The 22,390-nt window shown below is 55.2% G+C and overlaps 5 protein-coding genes across 5 annotated transcripts; 2 read left to right on the top strand and 3 right to left on the bottom strand.

The window, feature by feature from the left end:
• Positions 1–1,228: 1,228 nt before the first annotated feature.
• On the top strand, positions 1,229–6,041 carry HER10_EVM0005832 (uncharacterized protein). Its single transcript, XM_035475436.1, has one exon. The coding sequence runs from the start codon at positions 1,947–1,949 to the stop codon at positions 5,757–5,759; it is 3,813 nt and encodes a 1,270-aa protein (XP_035334009.1). The 5' UTR covers positions 1,229–1,946; the 3' UTR covers positions 5,760–6,041.
• Positions 6,042–6,535: 494 nt separating this feature from the next.
• On the bottom strand, positions 6,536–7,623 carry HER10_EVM0009252 (glycosyl family protein; the record flags this gene model as incomplete). The annotated part of the gene is made up of 2 exons (XM_035478743.1): positions 6,536–7,164; positions 7,269–7,623. 2 exons carry the CDS (start codon positions 7,621–7,623, stop codon positions 6,536–6,538), a joined length of 984 nt encoding a protein of 327 aa, XP_035334249.1.
• Positions 7,624–10,059: 2,436 nt separating this feature from the next.
• Positions 10,060–10,985, top strand: HER10_EVM0012339 (uncharacterized protein). The gene has a single exon (XM_035481736.1). The coding sequence runs from the start codon at positions 10,230–10,232 to the stop codon at positions 10,725–10,727; it is 498 nt and encodes a 165-aa protein (XP_035334478.1). The 5' UTR covers positions 10,060–10,229; the 3' UTR covers positions 10,728–10,985.
• A 44-nt stretch (positions 10,986–11,029) lies between these two features.
• Positions 11,030–15,831, bottom strand: HER10_EVM0008440 (histone deacetylation protein Rxt3). The gene is made up of 2 exons (XM_035477963.1): positions 12,498–15,831; positions 11,030–12,449 (listed from the first exon to the last, which is right to left on the bottom strand). Exons 1-2 carry the CDS (start codon positions 14,633–14,635, stop codon positions 11,120–11,122), a joined length of 3,468 nt encoding a protein of 1,155 aa, XP_035334194.1. The 5' UTR covers positions 14,636–15,831; the 3' UTR covers positions 11,030–11,119.
• Positions 15,832–19,860: 4,029 nt separating this feature from the next.
• On the bottom strand, positions 19,861–21,510 carry HER10_EVM0002538 (prostacyclin synthase; the record flags this gene model as incomplete). Its single annotated transcript, XM_035472244.1, has 3 exons — positions 19,861–20,761; positions 20,814–21,239; positions 21,293–21,510. The coding sequence occupies 3 exons, from the start codon at positions 21,508–21,510 to the stop codon at positions 19,861–19,863; spliced, it is 1,545 nt and encodes a 514-aa protein (XP_035333794.1).
• Between the last annotated feature and the right edge of the window lie 880 nt (positions 21,511–22,390).

Below are 22,390 nucleotides of genomic sequence, written 5' to 3' on the forward strand. Positions count from 1 at the left end.
GTGATTGTACTTACATAAGCCAGTCGTTTGGCGAGTATTATGTAAGCCACGTTCCTCGGCCAGCCGCTGTGTGGGATGACATAATCAGATAATCTGGCGTCTCGAGCTCCGCGTCAGAAGGATGGTGGGGGTCGGAGAAAACGGGGCCATTAGCACTTGCGGATGGATCTCTGGATTCTGGAATGGGTGTGCTTCATTTCGCCTTGCGTCTGCCACGGCCCAATCAGACGCACTCGGAGGGTTTCTGATGTGCTAAGGATGTCGTGTGGATGTCGATATGTGGGATGGTTGCCCAGAGTCCAGACGAGACGAGACAAGACAGAGAGAAAGGGAGGAATGGAGAGCGGACAAAAGTAGCGACGAAGACGAAGACGAGGCAGGGAGTCGACAATGAGCCGTCTCTTCCGAAAACTTGGAGGTAGCAGCCACCGGGTCGATGCAGTCGGAAGCCATCTTCGATACCTTGGCTATTATTATTGATTTCCGGGCAGGCATCCGTCTTGATGGAGATTGGAGAGACCACTAATGACTGATGGAGGGGAGGACTGGACCCTTTCTTGCCCTTACCCGATGGCCTGCAGCAACCCTGGTGCGTTTTTCCAAGATCCATCATCATCCATCGAGGATGACATGATGGATGACATTGACACGGCGAACCTGCAGCAGTGGGCGCGCCAGCCCGAGCGGTGACTCTGTTCACTCTCCATTCTCTGAGCCTTCGCCCTGCTGAAATCCTTGAAATTGGGGTCCCGAGTCCTTGATCCTGGATGTTGGGTAACAATGATTAGTGTTTGCAAAAAGCCGCACGGCCCAGCAGACGAGGCCGAGTCCTGGAGTCCTGGCTGCTGCAGCCAAGGCCTTGGACCGTGAATGTCTGAGCATTCGCGGTGTCTACTATTGCGTTTTCGGCTGTTCCTTGGCAAGATAGTCTATCACTTGAGAAACTCGGCAGGACGGTACTAAGTAGATCACTTGAATGGCAGTAAGTGACAAGAAGGAGATATGCAAAGCACAAACAAACCAGGCCGTAGACGGACGGAGAGACAGAGATAGATACCCAGAGGCCTGACTGGCATGGCATGGACAAGGTTCTCCCACGCAGCCGCCAAAAGCAGCTGGGAGTAATACCACCTCGCATACTAAGAACCGGGCAAGGCATGCGACAAGAGCAGAAAAGAAGTGGTGACAGCTAACGGCATCCAGCACTTTTTCGTGCCTGCCCAACCTGCTTACAGATGCTCTCCAATTACCTCTATTCGTTATCTGCTGCCTCTTTTCCTTCCATCTCTTTTTTTCTCATCCCGTCATCCTGAACCTGATCCCACCATCCTCATCACTGCCTTCCTCCCACCTCTCTTCCCCGCCATACCTTACTATTATTGCAAGGTATTCGTCCGTTCATTACTCCTTCCAGGCAGGCGTATGACTCGGGTTTTTCTTCTTCCAACATCCTCCGTCTAATGCCCAGCAAGCACCGTTACCAATAGCTTGCATCGAATCTCCAAGACATCCCTCCACCACTACCACCACCACCGCCAACCAACACCACTCCCAACGCTCGCGCCTGCACACACGCATCTGACGTCGACGCAAACTGACGCTGATACACCATCGCATCCGAGCCAGGACAGACGAACTATGACTGCGCCTCTGTCTGCAAGGAGGTGAATGCGTCTCGCTCAAGAGGCTGAAGACTGACACCGTCAACGTCGTCTAGTCTCCTGTGCCAACACTACCAGTACCTAGTTTTCGGGGACTATATTGGACTTGGAGGACTGGAGTCGCGAGCTCGATCCAGCTTCCCTTCGCTCGTTATCCGCCAACCTGACTCCGTAATTGCTTCCTCCTCTGCGACCACCCGCCACCCCTGCGCCGGTGGTTCGGATCGCCATTCGCGCCTGAATCACCCATCCATCCAGTAGCTAGTCCGTCCCGAAACCACGACGATGTTTTCCCATTTACGAATCCACCGGAGGGGACAGTCGAATCCCACTTCGCCAAACCCCGAACAGCCCTCGGCTGCTGCTCCCTGGGATCCCTCGCTTCCACAACAGCACTCTCCCTTCATTCAAGATGCCGCCTTAAGCCCAGACATGCGACCCCAGGCTTCGACAACGAATTCCTCACTGCCTCCCACCCTGCCGCCGATTCCCCGCGTCACCTCATCCAGCTCCGAATCGCCGTCCCCGCTCGAGCGACCGACTGTCGATACCAAGATCAGGGTGACGCCAGAGCCCAACACGCAGAAACCCCAGCCGCCCGTACCTCCACCGGTGCGCTCGCCATACAACGCAGACTCTGGCTTCCTCGGTGGCGTCGCTTTGCGCAAATACCAACGCGAGCAGCAGGAGCAACAACAACAGCTCAAGAAGCAACAAATGGCGGCGAAATCACCGGATCTGGTCGCGTCTCCGGTTCTTCAAGGCAGCCACGAAAGTCAATTCACAAGGTCGAAGCCCGCACCCCCGCCGATAAACACCGCCCCTCCGACGAGACCCCCACCGCAACCCACGAGTGCCTCAAAACATGCCGGCTCCTTTGCGACCCCGACCGAGCTGCATCACCAGGGCAATACACAGAGCTCGCCCCAAGCTCAAGCCTATCCTGCCACCGGACGTCGCCCTGCAGGAACGAGGTTGTCGAGCGAGCCAATCCGCATGGCAAACCATGGTTCCGATGCCCCGAAGGGTAGGAAAGGTCTTCCTTTTCTGAAAAACCCAATGTCAACACTACTTGCACGGAGGAAAACAAGCCAAAATGCACCAGACTTGACGCCTCTCCCGCTGGGAGGAAACCCGTCATACGACCCTCGAATTCGCGGGACAAGAGTTCACGACTTTAGCGCTCCACGACCTCGACGAAGCCTCCCCAATAATGAGGGTCCCAGCCCTGCCGCGGCGCCAACCCCTGGGACGAAAGCACAACCGCCGATACCTGAGGAGATGTCAGACCTGGGCCAGACATCGTCCAGAGAGAGCGCAGCACCCTCACAAGCGTTTCAACATGGAAGGAATACAAGCAGTGCTTCTGAATCTGGCCGTTCGGGCTCCGTCAGCGTCATATCACAGCCTGCTGTTGAATCAGGGAGCGGGTCGGTGAAGACAAGAAGCAGCTTGAACTTGGAGTCAAAACCCCTGCCCGACGTGCCGCCCAAAGACGATACCGCACCATCGTCGAGCTCGGCCTCATTCGTTTCCAAGAAGCCCTCGATTAGTGCGTCGTCGATCTTATCCAAGAAAACACCGTCCACAAGAGCAAACCCTTCAAGACATGCCTCTGTGTCTGGGCAGGATGTTCTTTCTTCTGTGCCCCGACGGTTGAAGAGTACATCCTCCAGATTCAGCTTCGACATGGTCGGCGCGGCAAAGCAGGAGAAGCTGCTCGAAGAACGACATCGTCAACGCGAACTCGAGAGGAAGACGTCCGACCCTGAGCCCAACGGACCTCGTGATTCTAGGTTCGACGACTTTGACGAGGACTTTGATTACGATGCGATGATGGAGGACGACGGGTTCGAAGAGCCGATTCCGATGAGCAATGACTTTGGAGACGACTACGGATACGAGGAGGACTTTGACGCTGGCGGCACAGATCCTTTGGGTCTTGACGACGGTGAAGACTTCGATGCGGCTGGAACCGACCCCTTTGCTCTTGATCCGGTGCCAGAAGTTGAGATCGAATTCGACGAGGATGCTGCAAACGACCCAGACAACGATCAAGAGAACTTTGCTGGCTTTGTGTTCCAACGATCAGGCCCTCCCTCGGCCTTGACCAGTCCACAAAGCGCCGGTCTGCTGGCGACGCCGAGAGATGCAGACGGCAAGGTGATTGGATTCGCCATCTCGAGAGATACGCCAGATCTGAACCAGCTGCTGAGTCCCGGCTTTGCTCCCGATCAGAACTTGTCACCTACTACGACTGATTCTGCTGCCGAACTTCCGATCGACCGCTTGAATATTACCGATACGGAACTACGAGATGAGGACGAAACGTTGCGCGAGCCAACCAAGTCTTTGTCGCCCGCTCCACTATCAGTCCCCAAGAAGGACGATCTCTATTTTGACAACGGCCTTCTCGATGAGTTGGAATTTGCTGGCGAGGGGGATGGCTCTTACTTTGACGAGTCCATCTTTGATCTGGACGATACAGACAAGTATGGCCGTCCTATTCCGGGCGCCTTTGCCAGAGCTCAAGCTGCCAGAGCTGCGATGACTGCTGGCGCCACCCAGCCTGAGAACAACGTGCAAGAAACCGAAGCCAAGGTGGACGACCGTCAGGATGCCAGCGTCCCAGAAGGCAACGCCTCTGAGAATGTCAAGAGAATCTCCGACAGCACGTCACGTCTGTCTGCGCACTCGAATGTATCGCAATCGACGGCCCATACTTCCCTCAGCGTCGGTATGCCGGCTCCTTCTGTCGATGAGTCAAAACGAGGCAGCGACGTCCTAGCTCCAGGCCAGGAATCCTCCGCAATGACCTCCAGCTTCTCAGCGACGGGCCAGGACAAGGTGGATGCTTATCAGACTGCTCTGGCGGCAGCAGCGTTCGAAGCCGCCGCCAACGGTCGATTTCGGCGAGACTCGTCTCCCCCTCCGAGCGAGCTGATGTCGCCCAGTGGAGAGTCCTTAGATGACCTTCCACAGCATGAGAATATGGACGACTACGATGATTACGACGACACTGGGTTTCGCGAAGACCTGAATGATTACGATGTCGACTATGACGACTTCATTGCGGAGGCGAATGCTAGTGCCCTTGCCAACGACTCTGACGGTTGGTATGGTCAGGAGTTTGGTTTCTACTCTGCTCCTGTCGAAGGAGGTGGGCGCCACAGTAGGGACAGCTCCAACGGATCGGATGAGAAGCCTTTCGAATATGCTAACGGCGGCTTCTTTGGGCCGTCGGGCGTATCCCGAAGCAAGTCCGGGAGAATAGTATCTCGAGAGCCCAACCTTACGCCCATCACGGAGAGATCCGAGTACTCGAATCGTAATTCGATCATGAGTCTCGCGGTCCCGCCTGGCATCGGTTCCGGTCCGTCAAGTCTTCAGAGCCCCGGCCTGGCCCAACTTGCCATGATGGCTGATGGTGACGACAATATGAGCCTATCAGCGCTGATGCGGCTTCGTTCAAGGGCTTGGGGTGGATCACAGGCCAGTCTGGTCTCGAGTCGTGAGGGTTCGCCAAGATCGGAGAGGGGCGAAGGGGGGAGCTCACCTTGGGGTCCGGGGCCTCACAACATGCTGGGCATACATGGCCATGGCCGTAAGAACTCGGCATTCTCTGTTCGCAGCCGTGACATGGACTCTTCGGATGCAGGCAGCACTTCGGGCTCCCCTACTCTCACCATGTCCATGCCCACTCTAGGGTCACCGCCTCCGCCTCTGCCACCACTGACACAAAGTCCTGCGGTGGTCATGAACTCCCCCCACTTCACGCACAGCGCGGCATTCGACCCCGTTCCAGAGTCTGACGAGATGGATGAGCTATCAATTTCCAACACCATTTCCCACTCGGGCTTGTGGATGAAGAGCCCGGATACGGCTATGCATCCGAACCTCGTGCCCCGGATCGACCCGACGCCCCAACCTCAGCGGAGGCCCGGCATGGGTCACAAACACAAGGGGTCTGCGGACAGTATATCATATATCAAGGAGGAGGAGAGCGGCGAGACCAGATGGGTTCTCGAGCGACGGTTTACCGCCGACAGCGGTGAGATTGAAGTGCAGCGGGAATTTGTCGGCAATGGCCAGATTTAGGATACGCGGCCTCCGGAATTGCACAGCCATGATCAAGGTGGGAGAGGCGATGCTCCAAACGCCGGGCTGACTGCAACCGACATTATCGAATGATACCATCCAACAGCGACGGCGTAATTGTTTTGAACACACGATACCTCAAGTAGAGTATGAAAATGGGGACTTAATGATGGCATACCCTGTATAGAGTAACCGGCCCGAGCCACAGGCATTTATGGATGCAGTGTAGAGCTATGGCACAAGGCTGATGCCGGCAGTCAAGTTGGAAATAAGATGACCAAGAATAACTAATACCTTTCACACCTGCCGCCTCTCCTAACCTGAGCAATCCACTATGAAATTTTGAGACCCATGAAAGTCAGTCATCTGTATGCTTGGTCACCTACTTATGTTTTGATCCCATGTTTTGATCTCAAGTAATCACGTAACCCGAAGGATCGCATCTCACGTCCTATTCCATGTGTTTAATCTGATACAGCTACATTGGATCAGTGGTGTCTTGCAATGTTGTCCTTATTTTCATCTCCTGATGAGTCGTCAATTGGCTTGAAAATCAATAAAAGTCTTTCAGATAAACTTGATAGTTATGTACATCCAACCCTAACAAAGAAATATTTACAAGAATCGAACATCAACTCTCAAGTATCCTCCCTTCATCCACCATTTGTAGCGTCATCTCATTTCCTCATATCTTCATCCCCAGCATCACAGTCATCAACACCCTACCTCTCCCTCCCTCCAACATCCCTCGCAACCCCCTTCCCCCCATCGCCAACTCACTTGGACGGCTCACCATACGCATAACTAAAAGCAACAGGCGTCCCAAAGTTAGGCGAGCCGTTACTATGCGTCCCGAGCATCTGCACCATGGTATACCGACTATCATCGCACGCGCCCGCGCTGTTCGCAGTAGCATGGTACGCAATCCACGTCTGATCCCCCTTCGGGCTCGCAAAGAAACTATTATGCCCCGTGCCGTAATGCCCGTTCCCACTACTCAACACGCACCCGTTCCCCTTCGTCCACGCCGCGGGATCCGTCGGCGCCCTGCTCCCGTCCCAGGTCAACAGGCCCAGACAGTAGGACGCGGACCAGCAGTACGAGGCCGAGTACGCGAGGTAGGTCTTGCCGCCGAAGTAGAGCGCCGCGGGGCCTTCGTTGACGGGGTGGGAGACGCGTTCCCAGGCTTGGGTGGGCTGGGAGATGAGGGCGACGGAGCCGGAGGTGGAGACGTAGTCCGTGTTGAGCTTCTGGATGCAGATGGATTGGTAGGTTGCGCCGTGGAAGCAGGAGAAGACGAGGTATTCGCCGAGGGAGGGGGTGCGGAGGACGGAGGCGTCGATGGCCCATTCGTCGGGGCCGATGCGGCCTACGTAGGTGTAGGCGTCCCAGGGGGTCGTGCCGCCTGGTGTATGTTAGTGACGAGGCTCTCTCATGATATTGTTTAAGCTAGTAATAAGAAGGAGAGGAGGGTGAGTGAGAGATGTGTAGAGTTAGCTAGAGACATACCCCTCAGAACATGCATCCTCTGGTTATCCAGGTTCGCGCTCCCGCCCGCCGTGAAGTAGATGTACCACCGGTTGCCCAGCCAGTGGACCTCGGGCGCCCAGACGTTGCAGCATCGCGAGGCGTCGGCGGAGGAGTATACGACTTTCTTGGTGGCGGTCTTGAGCCCTTCGATGGTGGTGGAGCGGGCGATCTCGACGGTGGACCAGGTTGTTGAAAGGAGGTAGTAGTAGCCGTCGCCCGAGTAGGTCAGGAACGGGTCGGAGCCGCCGGGGCGGCGGATGGGGTTCGTGAAGGCGGAGACGAGGGGTGCCGCTGCGAGGGCGAGGAAGGATGTTAGGGTTGAGAGGAGACGCATTTTGGGCGTGATGGGGTGGAACTTGGAGGTCCCTTATTCTTGTGATGAAGAGTGAGCCGGTGGGAGGACGGAGTAGAAGAGGGAGTGGATGGGGAAATTTATATCGTTTATCAAAGGTCGTTCATCATGGAGGTGTGAAGGGAGTGGAGGGGCAGCGCCGTGTAAGTCATCTTCCGAGAACACCACATATGCCGCAGGCCAGTCTCCGTGTAAGCGAGCCCATCAGACACGCCGCAGGCTGCAATCATCCCGCCAATTTCGGGTCCATTCTCCTCAGAAGCCCATTATAGGCAAACAGTTCTCAGAAAGAGGGAAGGGAATCAGTCAACTCGGCGTTGTCTTCAAAGTGGACCGTTAACCTGCCGTCCACGGTCTGCCCGGCGAAAGAGCAACCAGCCATTCTGCCAAGATTCGAGACCGCAATATCGGAGGTGGTGGGGGATTGGTGGGATTAGCGGGCGTTGCCCCTGCCGGAGCGGGGGTCCGGGGGACACCCCACGATGGAGACAACGCGCCGGGCATGGTCCTTGGATGATGGCAATCATGGAACTGAGGATTGTGGATGCGAACTTGCGAGTCTCTTCTGGCTGGCTGGCCGTGAGGACAATGTACTGGTATCTATAGCAATATGGTGCTAACATGGAGTGAAAATGATACGAAAACGTGCTCGTTCAGAGCCGATCCCCTGACATGCATGTAAACCGCTGTACTCCGCGCCATGGGGTGCGTTCCTGGAGCCGACGGACGTTGAAGCTTAAATTCTCCGGGGCTGCCGTCGTGAGTTTAAGCTTACCAGGGGGTTGTTCATCAGCTCGCGTGTCGGGCTTGGGATTCCCGGCGAGTCGGGATGGCAGCGATGCAGACGTGGATATGATTGGAGCGCTTGACATCAGTGCCATCCTCCTTCACTTCTTCCCAGAATGATGTGTTCCTGGAAGCACCAGCCCGCCAGTCATGTGGAAGGTTGCCCATAATGCCGTCTTGGAAGTTTGGGCTCAGGTGGACTTGGCGGAGAATATCCATCAATGCCCGTTGATGGAGTTCAAAGATCGTGATTCGGAAGCTATGATACGGTCGCTACCGAGGGCGAAGGGAACGTAAGCTGCTGTGAAACATTGAGATAGTCCAAGTCACGGTGAAGGAGGTGGGAGACAGATGAAGAGTCTCTATCACGAATCACAGGCCAAACCCGAGAACCAAGGGGTTCTGTATATAAAGGCGGAGAAAGACACTTTTTAGTTTTCCTTGCCCAAGAACCCGCTCCATTGTCCCGTTGTGTTGTTGCAATGAGCGGCCGTCAAACTTTATGAACATGCTACTGGCATGTTCTAGGCTTGTCGTTCGGCTACCCTAAAGGTTCAAAACAGCTCTTCGTCCCAAGTGAGATCTCATGTGTCTTGATGTATTCTATATGCAATACACGTCGAGGGGTGATGGAGGAGGTAAGGAACCTTTAGGTAGACATACTGATAGTAGCGTCTGTGAATGGTAAACCGGGCCTTCTCAGAAGGCTGATGAAACAGTTTTCTCGCCTCGTCGAGTCTGTCCCTTGACAATACATGCAGCCTGCAGTTGTCTGCCGACTGATCCCTCTGAACCGATACTTCTCTCGGGCTTGAGAACTAGGCGCAAGTCTTGGGCTCTTTTATATGGCGGCTTGGCCAGCTGGTTGACAAGATTAATCTGTATGCCTGGCACAAACGAGAGGACTAGCAGCCAGGCACGTATCTCGTACTCAAACCTGTTGCGCCTATCAAATAGACTTTCCTTTTGGAATATTGGAATAGGTATATAAGAGTATGAATTTGAGCTTGGAAACGGAAGCACAACATCGAATAGTTGATTGTGGGGTTCAATCTGAGGCAGGCACCGGAAGCAAGATAGGCAAGTTCCATAGAAATGAAATCAGCCACAGTAACCTGCTATTAACACGTCCCCGCCTATTTGAGGGTGCTCTACGTGTATTCTAGAACGAATGTACCTCAGGAGACAATTAGAGAGGAGGGGTATTTACTTAGGTCGAATTTACAATAATGGCGGCAGGAGTAACAATGATAGGAAACTCTAGCTGGAAATGAGTTGAATTCATGAGCTACTAATTGACTCACAGAATCAAACAACGATACTAGTTAGTACGAGGGTTCAAACTCCGTGATCACAGAGTTTAGAGCCCGCCCACGGGCATCCCATTATGTCATCCACCCGGGAGGTACCTCCAGGCCTGCCAGGCACCTGCTGAGCTTCCGCAACGGCAAACCTCGGCCCCATCCGCCTCCGCCACCGGAAGCCCAAAGCCATGGATGGCGCCGCTCATTGGGGAACCCAAGGGGTACAGCTACCAGCAAGGGTCCAAACAAAAAAAACGCCTCCCGCGCTGCACTGCGCAGCGCTCCGACCAACCCGCGTCAATGACATTGTGACATTTTTCTCTTTACCGAGCATTTTCGCCATCGTCCCGAAATCGTCCACCTCCAAAACCCGCACTCTTCACATCACCACCATCACTACCGTCAACAACGACCTTACACCTTTCCTCCACCAACCCAAACTTCTACGATCCAAAACCAAATCAAACCACAATAAACCCAGTCAACAAAACACCCAAAATGTCTCGCCTCCTCCGCCTCCGCCCCCTCCTCAACCTCTCAAAGCCCTCGCTCCCATCCCGCCTCTCCTCAACCTCAGCCTTCTCCCGCGGCCCCGCGCCCCCCCGCCTTCCAGCAGACCAACAAGCCGAATTCGAGCGTCTCCAGCGCCAGGCCTCCGTGTCCAGCGCCTTCCAACACCTCGTCGAAGAGCAATCCGAAACCCCCGCCGACGCCTCATCTACCTCTGCCGAACCACTCTCTACCTCTTCCAGCTCCTCAGTCGCCGCCGAGGCTACCACAACAGCAACCGCGACCGAACCTGCTACCACTGCGACCCCCACGATCGCAGCAACGGACGAGGACACAATGCACCCAAACTACGTCCGCGGCGCCCCCGCAGAGTTCGAGGGCGACGTCAACCCGCGCACCGGCGAGGTCGGCGGGCCCAAGAGGGAGCCGCTTCGTTGGGGGTCTGGTGGCGATTGGAGCTACAACGGTCGCGTGACGGATTTCTAGAGTACCCATGAACGTCTCCTTCTTTGCGGGGTAGATGTGCTAGGAAGTCGGGCGCTTCTAATGAAGAAGGAAAGAAAGAGAGAGAGAGCGACTTGGCCTCGATAAAGATGGAGGCGATACGCCTTGCAAAGCGACGCCAGAAGACATTGGGACACCTTCTGTCAGGCAACACATTTAAATGAAGAGAACCTCTCGCATTGTATCATCAGTGTATAGTAACTAGTCGCCATAATCATATCAAGATACCATCTCATGACCTCGAACCACTTCAAGTATTCAAAAAGTATTGGGTATTATAACCAGCGCTACTCCTACAAAACTACTCCAACTTTGTCATCCGCTGCTCAATGCTCATATGCCATTCGCCTTCAAATCAAGCCGTGATAGATAGCTCAAGCAACTGGAACATCTGACACCTTTGCGGCGGCACTATCCACATCCATCTTGTCGTCATCGGACGCCGAAGCGCCATTTGTGGTAACTCCGTTCGCCTTGGGAGCCGCACTTTGAGGAGGCTCGCCGTCGATTCTGTTTTCCTTATCCCCTTCGCTCGGCGCTCGTTCTTCCTTGTCCTCGCCAAAGGCACGCGAACCTTGGTTCCTCTTCCACCAGGTGCCGGAGACGATCTCCCCTCGAATCTTGCTCAGGCGAAGCTTCTCGCGCTCCAGCTCGGCCCCGTTAAGGCCTCGGCTGGCCGCGTGCATCTCTCCCATGGCCTTGCGCATTCGCTCTCTGCGGCCTTTGCCACGGAGACGGTTTTGCGTGCCGGCGCCATTCGTGACCCAGCGAATACCCGTAATCATGTAGCTGATGCCGTCATGGACCGACTGTCGACCATTGTACCGTCCGCCAAATTCTCGCGACTGGATGCCGAAGCGAGTAGTGCTACCGTATTTATCCAATCGTGGGAGAACCACGAGGCTGACGTGCATATCGCGATCGACGGGTACAGTGACAGGGCCCGTCCTGGGCGGCTTGTCGAGGTATGTGGCCGAGTTCGCCTCCAATCGGGCCTTCTCCTCCTTATCCTTTTCCTTGCTGCGTCTTTTCGTTGCCGGAACTTCTCTTTCGGGGGCATTGATACCACGATCGAGGTCCAACATTGCCACGTCCACATCATCAGCCCATTCACCCCGAATCCATCCGCCGTGAATGCAGGCAGCAACGACATCTGAGTCGTCCGTGTACACGTCTGTGCCCCATAATGCCCTGCGAGCCGTGATCTCTTCCCTTGCCGCTGGAGTCAGGTGCACCTTGGGTACCTTCACAGTGAGTGTGCAGTTCTCCTTGTCCTTGATGACATTCCAAGGAAGTGGCATAGGTGTCGAGGAAAATCCGCGGCCTGATGGAACATTTGGCAATTGTCTCGCGGGGCTGAGCTTGGGTTCGTAGAGCACATCGCCCAGATGAGTTCGCGGCAAGTGAGCGACCGATTCGACCACAGCCTTTGAGGTTACAATCGTCTTCGGCTTGGGAGGAAGAACATTCGTCGGGCTGTGCACGGCCTGCTTGGCGGGCGTCTCCTTCACGTGTTGATGCTGATGCGCTGGTCGAGGAACATGATGGTGGTGAGCAGCCGGCAAATCCTTCGCCAGTCCTGTCGGAGATGGGATGGGGGTGTTTCCCTTGACGTTCTTGAAAGGCGTGCCGCCACTGGGAGTAGGGGTGGGGGCATTGGCGTGATCGACAGCATGATGACCATGGTGATGATGGTGATGATGGCTGTCGTCGTTAGTCGTTGTAGAAAGACCAGAGGGAACCGGGACGTACTGATGGTGGTGGTGTTGATGAGTCTTCGGGCGCTTTGCTCGACCAACAGGCGTCAGTCGTCCCGTGCTCTCCTCGTCACCCTTGGTGTCATCTTCCTTCAACTTTCTCCGCCTGCCCTTGGGTTTGGGCGCTGCGGTGTCTGGTCCAGACTCGTGCGCTGGGCCGTCTGTTTCGTCGCGTCTTGCAAGACTTGCGTTTGTGTATGGTGATGGAGTCACTGTGTTGACAGGGCTGCCAGTAAGGGTGACTCCGCTTCCTATCCCGGAGAACATCTTACCAAACTCGCTCTTTATGCTGAGCTGCCCTGGTGGTCCTGGCTGTCGTGATTGTGCTCCTTGGACAGCCTGAGGTAATGGCGATACTCGTCCTTTCCGATTGATCTCCTGGACCGCCAATAAATTTCTTTGGGTATTGTTTGGATGCTCTTCAGCAGGTCGGTTGCGAGGCGAATCGTACATTGGCGGGCCATGAGGTGTGCTGTATGCGACTGATGGAGGCGGCGGGCCTTCCTCGACAGGACGGCGATGCGGCGGAGGCGGTTGCCCTTGGGGGTGTAGGTGATTTATCCGTCGCTCGGGAGAGTCAAAAGGCTGCTGCTGCTGTTGCGGCTGTTGTAGCTGCAGGTGCGGCTGACCAGGCTGGCCGGGCTGCCCTGGTGGCCCAGGCTGGCCTGGAGGGGGCTGCTGAGCATGATTGGGAGGAGGATACCGATCGTTGGGAGGTGGCTGTTGCTGGAACTGAGGAGCTGGAGCGGGATGACCCTGAGCTTGAGGTGGGTAGCCAGGCGCAGAGGTCGGAGGGTAGTCGTGATGCCTTGGGTGTAGTCCAGCGGGATCGTACGGTACTCTGGACTGATCAAAAGGCGGCTGCTGTCTCGGCGGCCAAGGGCCTTGTTCACGTTGCTGCTCCGGGGGCCGGGTGAATGGTGGAGGCTGGCCTCTTTGAACTTCCTGGGGCCGATATTCGCCCTGGTGTACAGGAGGTCCTCGACCGCCGTCGCCTCCAGAATATGCTCTGTCTCTGCGCTCTCTTTCCCTTGCCTGCTCCCTTTCCCTGAACTCGATCTCATCCCGGCGATCTCTTTCTGCGCGGTAACGGTCATCAAAGGTCATGGGCTTCAGACCGGGTCTTTCAGGATTGTACTCCATTGAGCCTCTGGATATCTCCTCTCGCCTCGGATACATCTCTTCCGGTCCGTTATTTCGACCCATGTCGGCAGACCTCGGCGGCATATTCTGGAACGACTTTGGCTGGCTCGTAGGCCTCGGTGGAGGGCCTTGAGGCATTCGGCTCGATTCTCTACCATCTTGAGCTGAAGGTCCGCGCTGGTGGTAGCTCTGCTGGGGTGTGCCGTACCGCTGCATCTCGGGCGTGGTCGAATACGCACCCTGTGGTGACGCAGCAGCGCTGCCTCTCGGATCATACGGGCGCTGATGGTCTGGTGTCTGAGGTCTTCTGAAAGGCTGGTAGTCGGAAGATGCAGAGTGCATTCTCGGGGAAGCCTGCATCGTCGGCGCGAACGTCGGCCCAGAGGGCGCCGAGGTCGCAGGCGCAGGAAAATGCGAAGGCGGCGGCTGCGAGTCTCTTTGCGCTGCCGGAGGCCCGCCCAACATGGAGGATATTGACATTGAACTACCGGTGCTCCCCGTTCTTTGTATTGAGTGTAGCGAGGGTAGCTCGCGGCCCCCCGGGAATGAAGTTGGATGACCAACATTCAACGGCGGAGCTCTTGGCACAGGCAAGCCATAGTGCCCCATCTGATGCGATCCCGGGGGAGGTGGGTTCCCGGGCTGGGGAGGAGAGCCCGGAGGAGGCATATTACGATTCATCGGCGGGCCACCAGGTAATGAGGATGCACTCGGGTGTCGAGAGTGGCCCGAAGGAGGAGGAGGAGGACCCGAGCTGGGCTCTTGTGGGAACGATCTCGGGCCCGATGAGTAGTATGGATTTTCTGAGGAGCGTCGCTGATGCTCGGCATATGGAGGATTGTTCGCAGGCGGGTGGGAGACGGGTGGGAATGGCGACTGGTTCGGTGTTGATGTCGCGGTCGTGTTCGACGATGGAGGAAAAGGTGAGCGGCTGTACTGTGAAGCAGCGTTGCGCGAGAAGGGCAGCTGTGGCGGCTGTCTTGGATCCATCGCGCCGAGTTTTTAGCTCAAAGCCCACAGGGTGGATTGCACATAGGTATCGGAGGGTGCGTCAGCGCGACGGCGACTAGGGTGCAGTGGATGCTATCGCAAAAGCAGAACTGTATGCGGGTGCCGAAGAGGATCGCTCGATAGGTAAAGGTATCGTTCGGTGCTAATCGCGGTGCTGAGGGTTCGACAGGGCGACGGTTGAAGAACCGTGAGTGTGGTGTTGTGGGAGGGTAAGGTTGAGAGTGAGAGGTAAGGTGAGGTGAGGTGTGAAGCAAGGTAGGGAAGTAGGAGGGAAGGGTCGAGGAGCAGAGGAAGATCGCGACACACTGTTGTGTTACACGGACGCAGAATTATTTTGGATTCCCCTGGTCGGATCCTGTTTCGGTGGAGCTGGGCTGGCCGGCTGCTGGCATTGAACAGCTTGTGCCTGTGCTCACTCTCGTTTTTTCCCTCTCTTTCTTTTCCTTGGCCCTCGCCTCTTTTTTTTGCAGCACCTCGGGGGCCAGGGGGTGTGAAGGTCCAGGTGGAGGTGACGGTGGACTGGCGACAGGGTCCCGGTTCTTGTTGGTGTGGGTGGGTTGAGGAGATGGTGGTGTCTTGTCTTGTCTCTTTCGGGGATGGGGGGAAAGACTCCAGAGAGAGGTCGAGATCAAGGTCAAGGTGACAAGGTGGTTCACCCTTGATCACTGCAGTCTGCAAGGTGGTGGTGAGAGGTCAAGCTGGAGACGCGGCTAGGTACAAAAGTCGAGTTCGACCACTCGACCTGCTGTTGCTTGGAGACTTATCCGTACCTCAGGATGGGGGACTTGGGGGACTTGGGACCGTGAGCTGGTGACCTTGGGGCCGCCGCTGGCAAATGGGCGCAAATCAGCCGGAACGCGACAGGGATGCCGGGGGAGGTTCGTTCGCGCTAGTGAGACAGGTGGCCCCCCGTTGATGGGAAACGATGATGTCGATGCGCCGCGCCCGGGGAACGAAGTACGTATGGATGTTGTTTTCCCTGCCGCAAGCCGGTGGGCTCCTTTGTCGATTGACAGATTTGACGTGATGAGTTGGTGAGGTTGCTTTGTCCGTGGATGCTCAAGTCGAGTCGTAAGGTGCCGGTAGGTAGCTTTTACCGCACCAGACTCGAGGAAAATGTGGTGATGACTTCACGTGACTATCCGGTTGAGTAGGTAAGGTACCTTAGGCAAGAAATGGGCTACGTACTTTTCCTAATGTCGATTTGGATGGAAGGAAAGAGCCGACAATGTAGAAAATGAGGAAGGAAAGGAGGATCCGGGTAGGTAGTTGCGTATTCAGACGTGTGTTCCTTCCTGAACAGTTCCTTCCTCTCGAAGCTGCAGGGAACCCAAGCTGACTGACAAGGTATCTTGCGCCTCACGACGAACGCAGAAGCTTCAAGACAGGACCGAACGGCGCGCAAGGCGTGGAGGAGCTGGAGAGCAGCAAGGAGACGATGGGGGGAAAACGAGGGGGGGACGAAGATGCGCAAGGGGACATGGACGATCCAAGGGGCCCTATCCGTACCATGGCACACTATGGCAAGGTAAGGCCAGGTAAGCTTATGCAGGAAGAGACGGTCCGCAGAGTCTTAGTGCGACTGTCCGTTGGCAATAGTACTGCCGTCAAAGGTCAAAGCATCTGATCGAGGAACACGGGAACAGGAACGAGGGCGGGGAAGAAGAGAACGTTGAAAGTCGACAGCGCATCGCCGCATGCCAGAAACGAGGGACGCACGGCAGCTCTGCAAAGCATCTCTTACGAATGGGCTGTCACATCATCACTCTAGTCTTCGGGCAGGCAAGGAACGAGTGGGTTTGTCTGCCGTGCTCGAATCGTAACAGAGGGAGGGAGGGGAAAGCAAGGCAAGCCACCAGACAGATGCAGAATGCACAATGCAGAGAGTTGCATGCGGGATGCCCCAACTTCCAAGCACCTCTGGAAAACTGGCGGTGGACAATTATGGCCCCAGGGCGCGGGGTTCCCCAGGGCGAGTCGGGCGAGAGTGCGAAGGGCCGTGTCTTCCTTTTGTTCTGGCTGAGGTTTAAGGTAACTTTTTGGCGTGATGCTGCGTATACGACCATGCTCATGCATCTTAAAAGTACAATTATGATGGAGAGAGTCAGGTATCTCACCCGCAGCAAGGGGAATGGAGGCAAAGGTTGGGGTAATTAAGGTGGCGTGCCTTGCGTGTTGTCTTGGGTGTTGCGCGCCGTGTCTGCGTGTCTCTTGTCACTTCAACTCTTTCATCTGAGACTCGAGAAGGCGTCGCGTCGATGCTGTGGGCCATGAATATGACCTTGATATCGACCGTTGTTGACCGCAGATGTAAGCAGTCACGTAGTATGATTGTTTGACAAAGTTCATCCGGCAAGTTGTGATGCCCTATCCCATCCAGGTACATGTAATGTCAACGAGACCCTCAATAACCGACGCTATGGCTAGATCCTGACATGCTCAAGAATGTTTCGTATCAGTTTTGCTGAAGAAGATGAGGTACACATTCTATCTGTAAGATGGAGCTGTTGGGGTTCTTCCTATGTGTAACCTGGCTATTCCATTTGAACTCACATTCTCTGCTTCACTCAAAATTAACAGACAGGCTGGTAGATGCGCAAAGACAAAGAGGACTGAGGCACTTCACTCGAATGCTGTCAGCAGCAAACTCAATACCTGAGTACCTTACCTTAGGTAGTTACGTGACGGTGACAGACAGACTTCACTCAGTGACAGACTGACGAGACGAAGACGGGAAAGCTGCCGGTACGTATCGTCCGCCGCCCGCCGCCCTTCCCCTCGCTCCTGGGAGCCACCCTGGACCCCCATTCCATTGCTTCCCCCAGGTCAGCCCCAGCCAATGATGACGCATCAAATGACCGAATCGCCCAGTTTTGTGTTTTTTTCTGTGCCTGGGGCCCTGGGGGGAAAGTTGGGAAGGACCCGCCCACTGCCATGAAGAGCTTCGAGGTGCAGGAGCGCAGCAGCGGCAGGACGGGCGGCGCTGAGTGTCGCATGGGCCCGGACCTGGCCCGACAATCTTGGAAACCTGAAGCTTTTTTCCGCTTTTCTCGATGGAATGAGGAGAAACTTGAAGGGGAAAGGGCCCACCTGGCACCGACAACGGGACGATGGTGCTGGTGCACAGTCAGCGCCAACTGTAACTGGGACGGGAGGCCATGTCACTCCCGTCACCCGAGCACTCCAATGCTTCAACGATCCCTGGGCTCTTCTGTTCTTGAGAGAACTTGGAAAGGAAGTTACGTAAGGTATGCAGAGGCACCGAGGAAAGGAAAGTTGACACGATTAGGTCGGGTGGTCAGGGGCTCCTTCCGTCAAGCAGGGTTCAGGTCCCCCCAACCACCCGGCCTCTCCTTCCCCGTCCATGGATCACCGCTGGGCCTTTGTGTTGGGCTGAGAAGGAAAGCGGGGGCAGGCAAGGCCGATGAAGCAGGGACGACTGGTTGCCATCATAATAAATAAAGTACGTCAGACTCATGACTTGTCTTTGAATGCCATTGCATTCGGCGTGTAGCTTCCAGCAGAGATACACCAAGAAGGGAAAGTGCTACATCTTGCCTTTTCGAATGCAAAGTGCGGGGGAAGAGGCTGAGAGAATCATTTATCACGCAAAACTGCGCCTTCCTCGTCTCGAAATTGCAGGTGTATTCCGTGAAGAAGCTTGGGCAAGCACAGCACAGCAAAACAGAAAGAACGGCGTGGGCCGTGGCAGCTCTTTCCGTCACCCTTCCCCTTCCTTCCCCTTCCATTGGAAGGTCCCCACAAACAGCTCCTTCCCCAAACTCGCTCCCAAGATCCCGTGCCTGCCCTGGAACAGCGACCCGCCCAAGGCACGCACTTTCCTTTCTGCAGTGCGCCAACCACAAATTCGAGGAAAAGCTCTTTTGCGACCTGACCTTATTACCTCATCCATTGACCATTCCAAGAAAGTTGCGGAAAGCTTCTCGATCAACTCCACCCTGGTAATCTAATTCTGCCGACAATCGGCCAGTTACTCCTCTAATCGCGGCAACTTGTCTTCTTCCTGTCCGTGTTCGTCGGACATCAGGCACATCCAGCGGCTCGGTGCAACAGCGTCCGGCGAGAGCCGAAGACAGAAAAAAAAAATTACTGAACTACCTTACCTCGCGAGATCCCACAGGCCCCGCCGGCAGCTATCCGCGCTCCTTGCAAAAGAACAATCCAAGAAAAGTAGGTCAATATCTAGCAAACCCTGACCGCAACAAAGATGCAGGGGATTCGAACAGACCCCCCGGCCGCCAGAGGGCGGTGAAGAGGCAGAGACAACCATAGCTTCACCCAACGCCCTTCACCGATGGCTCATCCCGACGCCTACCAGCCGTGGATGCATAGACCCCGAGTACTCCATCCACTACCTCATCTAGACCCTTGAGAGCAAGCAAGGCAAAGCCAACGAACGCGCTTGGAGGCCCCCTGACCAACGACAAACTACAATTATGGAAGGGATGGGATGTCTGGTTACCTCACGGTCAAACGTTGTGTTATTCTGCCATGAATTCGGCACCGGCTTTGCAAATGCACATTGTCAGCGTGTCTTCCACCCTCCATCAGCCAATCGCTCATCGTCCAACTCTATGCGCCATTCGCTATCGCTCCCGCCCCCATATCTCATCCTTGCATCACATCACCAACTCGGGAGGCCAAAAGGTGCCTGGCTGATAGCGGTTCGCCGAATCATCCCATAAGATCGACCACGTCGACTATCGCCCGCTGTTCCGTCACCCGTGTATGGCTGGATTCCCCTCGTCTTATGTGCGGCACGACACTCCATCTGGTTCGTCACGCAACACCGCATCCTCCCGCTTTCTGCCAATTGCGGCGCCAGAGACTCTTCAACCTGCAGACTGGCAGCTCAACGCATGACGCCGGGATTGACAGGGGGCCACTTGCCGGCTGCAACCACTTCCGCCATTGTGTGTCGCTGCTGAACGATATCACCAATCATACGGCGGGACTACTTCGCATCGGTTGCTTCAGCTCCGTTTTGCCCAAGCAAAGGCACTGAGTGGTCTGCGTTCGCAACTTTCGACTCTCAAGTATGTCGACTGACTAAGATCCTGCTTCGCCGGCATGGGACAAATGCAATGTCATCACATTTCACCGATTTGACATGCTTCCAACTAAAGCTTCACCCCAGACGGGATGGATCTTGAGCAACGAAGCTATAGGTTCTAAAGGACGACCTAGCATACGAATCTCCACGTCACGTCTTCCCAACCCTCTCGCCGCGAGACTTTGATATCCTCGGCCGCCCGATTACCCGCCGGTCGTCTCGTCGCTCCACCTAGAGGCGGAGCTTCCGCCGCAGGAACCTTCACGCCGTCCACGTCAAACCCAAGAGCTAACGCGCTAACGAACCCGAGGGTCTCCGTTCGGGCAAAGTGACGGCCGGGGCACAGATAACGGCCGCCGCCGAACGGGATCAATGCCCCACGTCTCCGTTTCTCATCCCGAGGATCAACGTCAAGGAATCGCTCCGGCTTGAAAGAGACGGCATCGTCGCCCCAAATCTCCGGCATGAAATGCGTGACGCTTGCCGACCACTGCATATTGGTGCCCTCCTTCAACAGATATTGACGGCCATCCGTGTCTTCCAGCATCGTATCTTTCATAACACGTCGATATCCTACCTGGGCACTGTGAAGCCTCAAAACCTCGCGGAAGCAAGCGCCCAGGAAAGGACAGTCTGCTTCCAGGCTTTTGGCATTGATTGTCACATATCGTCTTGTCTCGCTTTTGGTTTCCACGACAACCTGTAGAACTTCCTGCCGGACACGCTCAATGTAATCTGGCCTGGAGAAAACTTCGGCAAATGTCCAGAACATGCTCGATGCCGTATTCAACGTCGCAGCAACGAAAATTACAAATTCAGTCTGAGAAAGGTCTTCGGATGGCATCCCCAGCTCACGTAGATACCTAGCTCGGTCTTGAAGAATTTTCGCCACATCCGAGTTCTCATCCTTTCGTGCCTGGTAGAAAGGTCGGACAAGGCCACTCAACCTCTGTCGGGCAGCGATAGCTTTTGGTGCAAGGAGGTTCGGTGCGACCTTCATCGCCAAGAGCGCTACACCCTTCTCAAATGTCCTGCTTGATATTAGCGATTGCCATGCCAACTTGGAATTTATAATCTTCGCACCAAAGGTCCTCAAACATCTCAGCGGTCCACATATTGTCTTTCCCGTACAGAGCAGTTGCAGTGGCCATGGTCAAGGCACCCTTGATCCATTCGAATCCATCAGACTCTTCGAGTGGGCTTGTGGGATTAATTGTGTTCAACACCCCCGCCAAGTATCCCAGAGAAGCATGATTAATCTTCTGCAGTGCGTCCTGGCGTAGATTTGCCGCCATCGTTTGCTCGAGCTGATGCAAGATTGCTGGCTGCATAATGGCGCCTATGTGATGCTTTGGAAGATCCAGCACGGCCGACGAAGCCTCGATCTGGAAAGGCATCGAGGAGATGTCTCCGTGGCGCATAGCCGCTGCGATCAGAGAGGGCGAGTTTGCCACATACATCTTGCCATGCAACATTGGCAGTGTGCAAATCGGCATTCTATTCTCCTTGCTTCACACTTTAGTCAGGCAGAGTACGCGCTGTTTAGATGATCGAATACGTACTATAATCTGGCATAGAAGCTACCCGATTCTCTGACAAGAGAGACGATGTGGCCGAACACTGGCAGTTTTGGACGGAGCACTGGAGGTTCACGAGGATCAAAGTTTGGAAACAGGAGTTTCTTCAACATGAACACCAGCGGCACCAGCAGCATTGCCACTGTGGCTATGATAATCGAATGACCACTATCGGTCGACTCCATATGTTCATCGTCTGCCATTTTCGCCAAGATCAACGAGAGCAACACAACGCGCGATATTGAAGAGAGGACTGAAGAACTACTACTAGGCTTTGATCAGGGCGCGCAGCCCCTTATATGACAAACATTCTTCCCTCCCCCTCCTTTTGCTAAGGCTGTTGGACATTCGTTACACACGCTGGCATTATGCAATCAGCACACAAACGCCCACCTCAAGACAAGGGTGCCGCTCGCCTATCACATCGCCGGTGGAGTTTCTTATTCTAGCCACCGAATGAGAGTTGATGTCGTGTTGGATCTCGAGGACAACTATGAAAGAAGGACTTTATTATGCAAGAAGTGCTTCGTTGTGCTTTGCCCGGCAGATCATCTTTCCATTCCCTTGCCCCTCCTGATATCTCGAACCCCGCCACCGTATGGATCTTCGTAAGGTCACGCTGTCAGCAGACACTCAATCGCATCAGCTACCTAGGATGGCAAACTTCTGCACTGGCGTGAAGACGTCCCAATCAGTACTAAATTCTACAATATCTACGAAGAAAGTCTCTTGCTTGAAAGCTGAAGGCATGCGGCTGAAAAGAAGGGCCTTGGCGACGGAATGCTCCAGTCTAGCCTATTCTGATGGTGGCAGGCGATGATCTACGTCCACTCTCAAGCGTGACAGCTCCCTCCCTCTTTGACATGACCTAGGCTCGGGTCTGTGATCGACGCATGGCGCCTTAAGGTGGGATTTCTGCCGAACAACCTGCACCCCCTTGGGCCTTCATTCCAGCCGTTGTCTGACCTGCCCACTTCACAACAGTTTGAGATCACTGACAGCATACGACATCCAGATCGAGCTGTCCCAAACGCCATCCGAACCCCTGGCAACTTTTGCCCATGCTTTACGCCAATGATGAGC

This window comes from Colletotrichum scovillei (genome assembly GCF_011075155.1).
Source record: "Colletotrichum scovillei strain TJNH1 chromosome Unknown Contig00005, whole genome shotgun sequence".
NCBI classification, from domain to species: domain Eukaryota; kingdom Fungi; phylum Ascomycota; class Sordariomycetes; order Glomerellales; family Glomerellaceae; genus Colletotrichum; species Colletotrichum scovillei.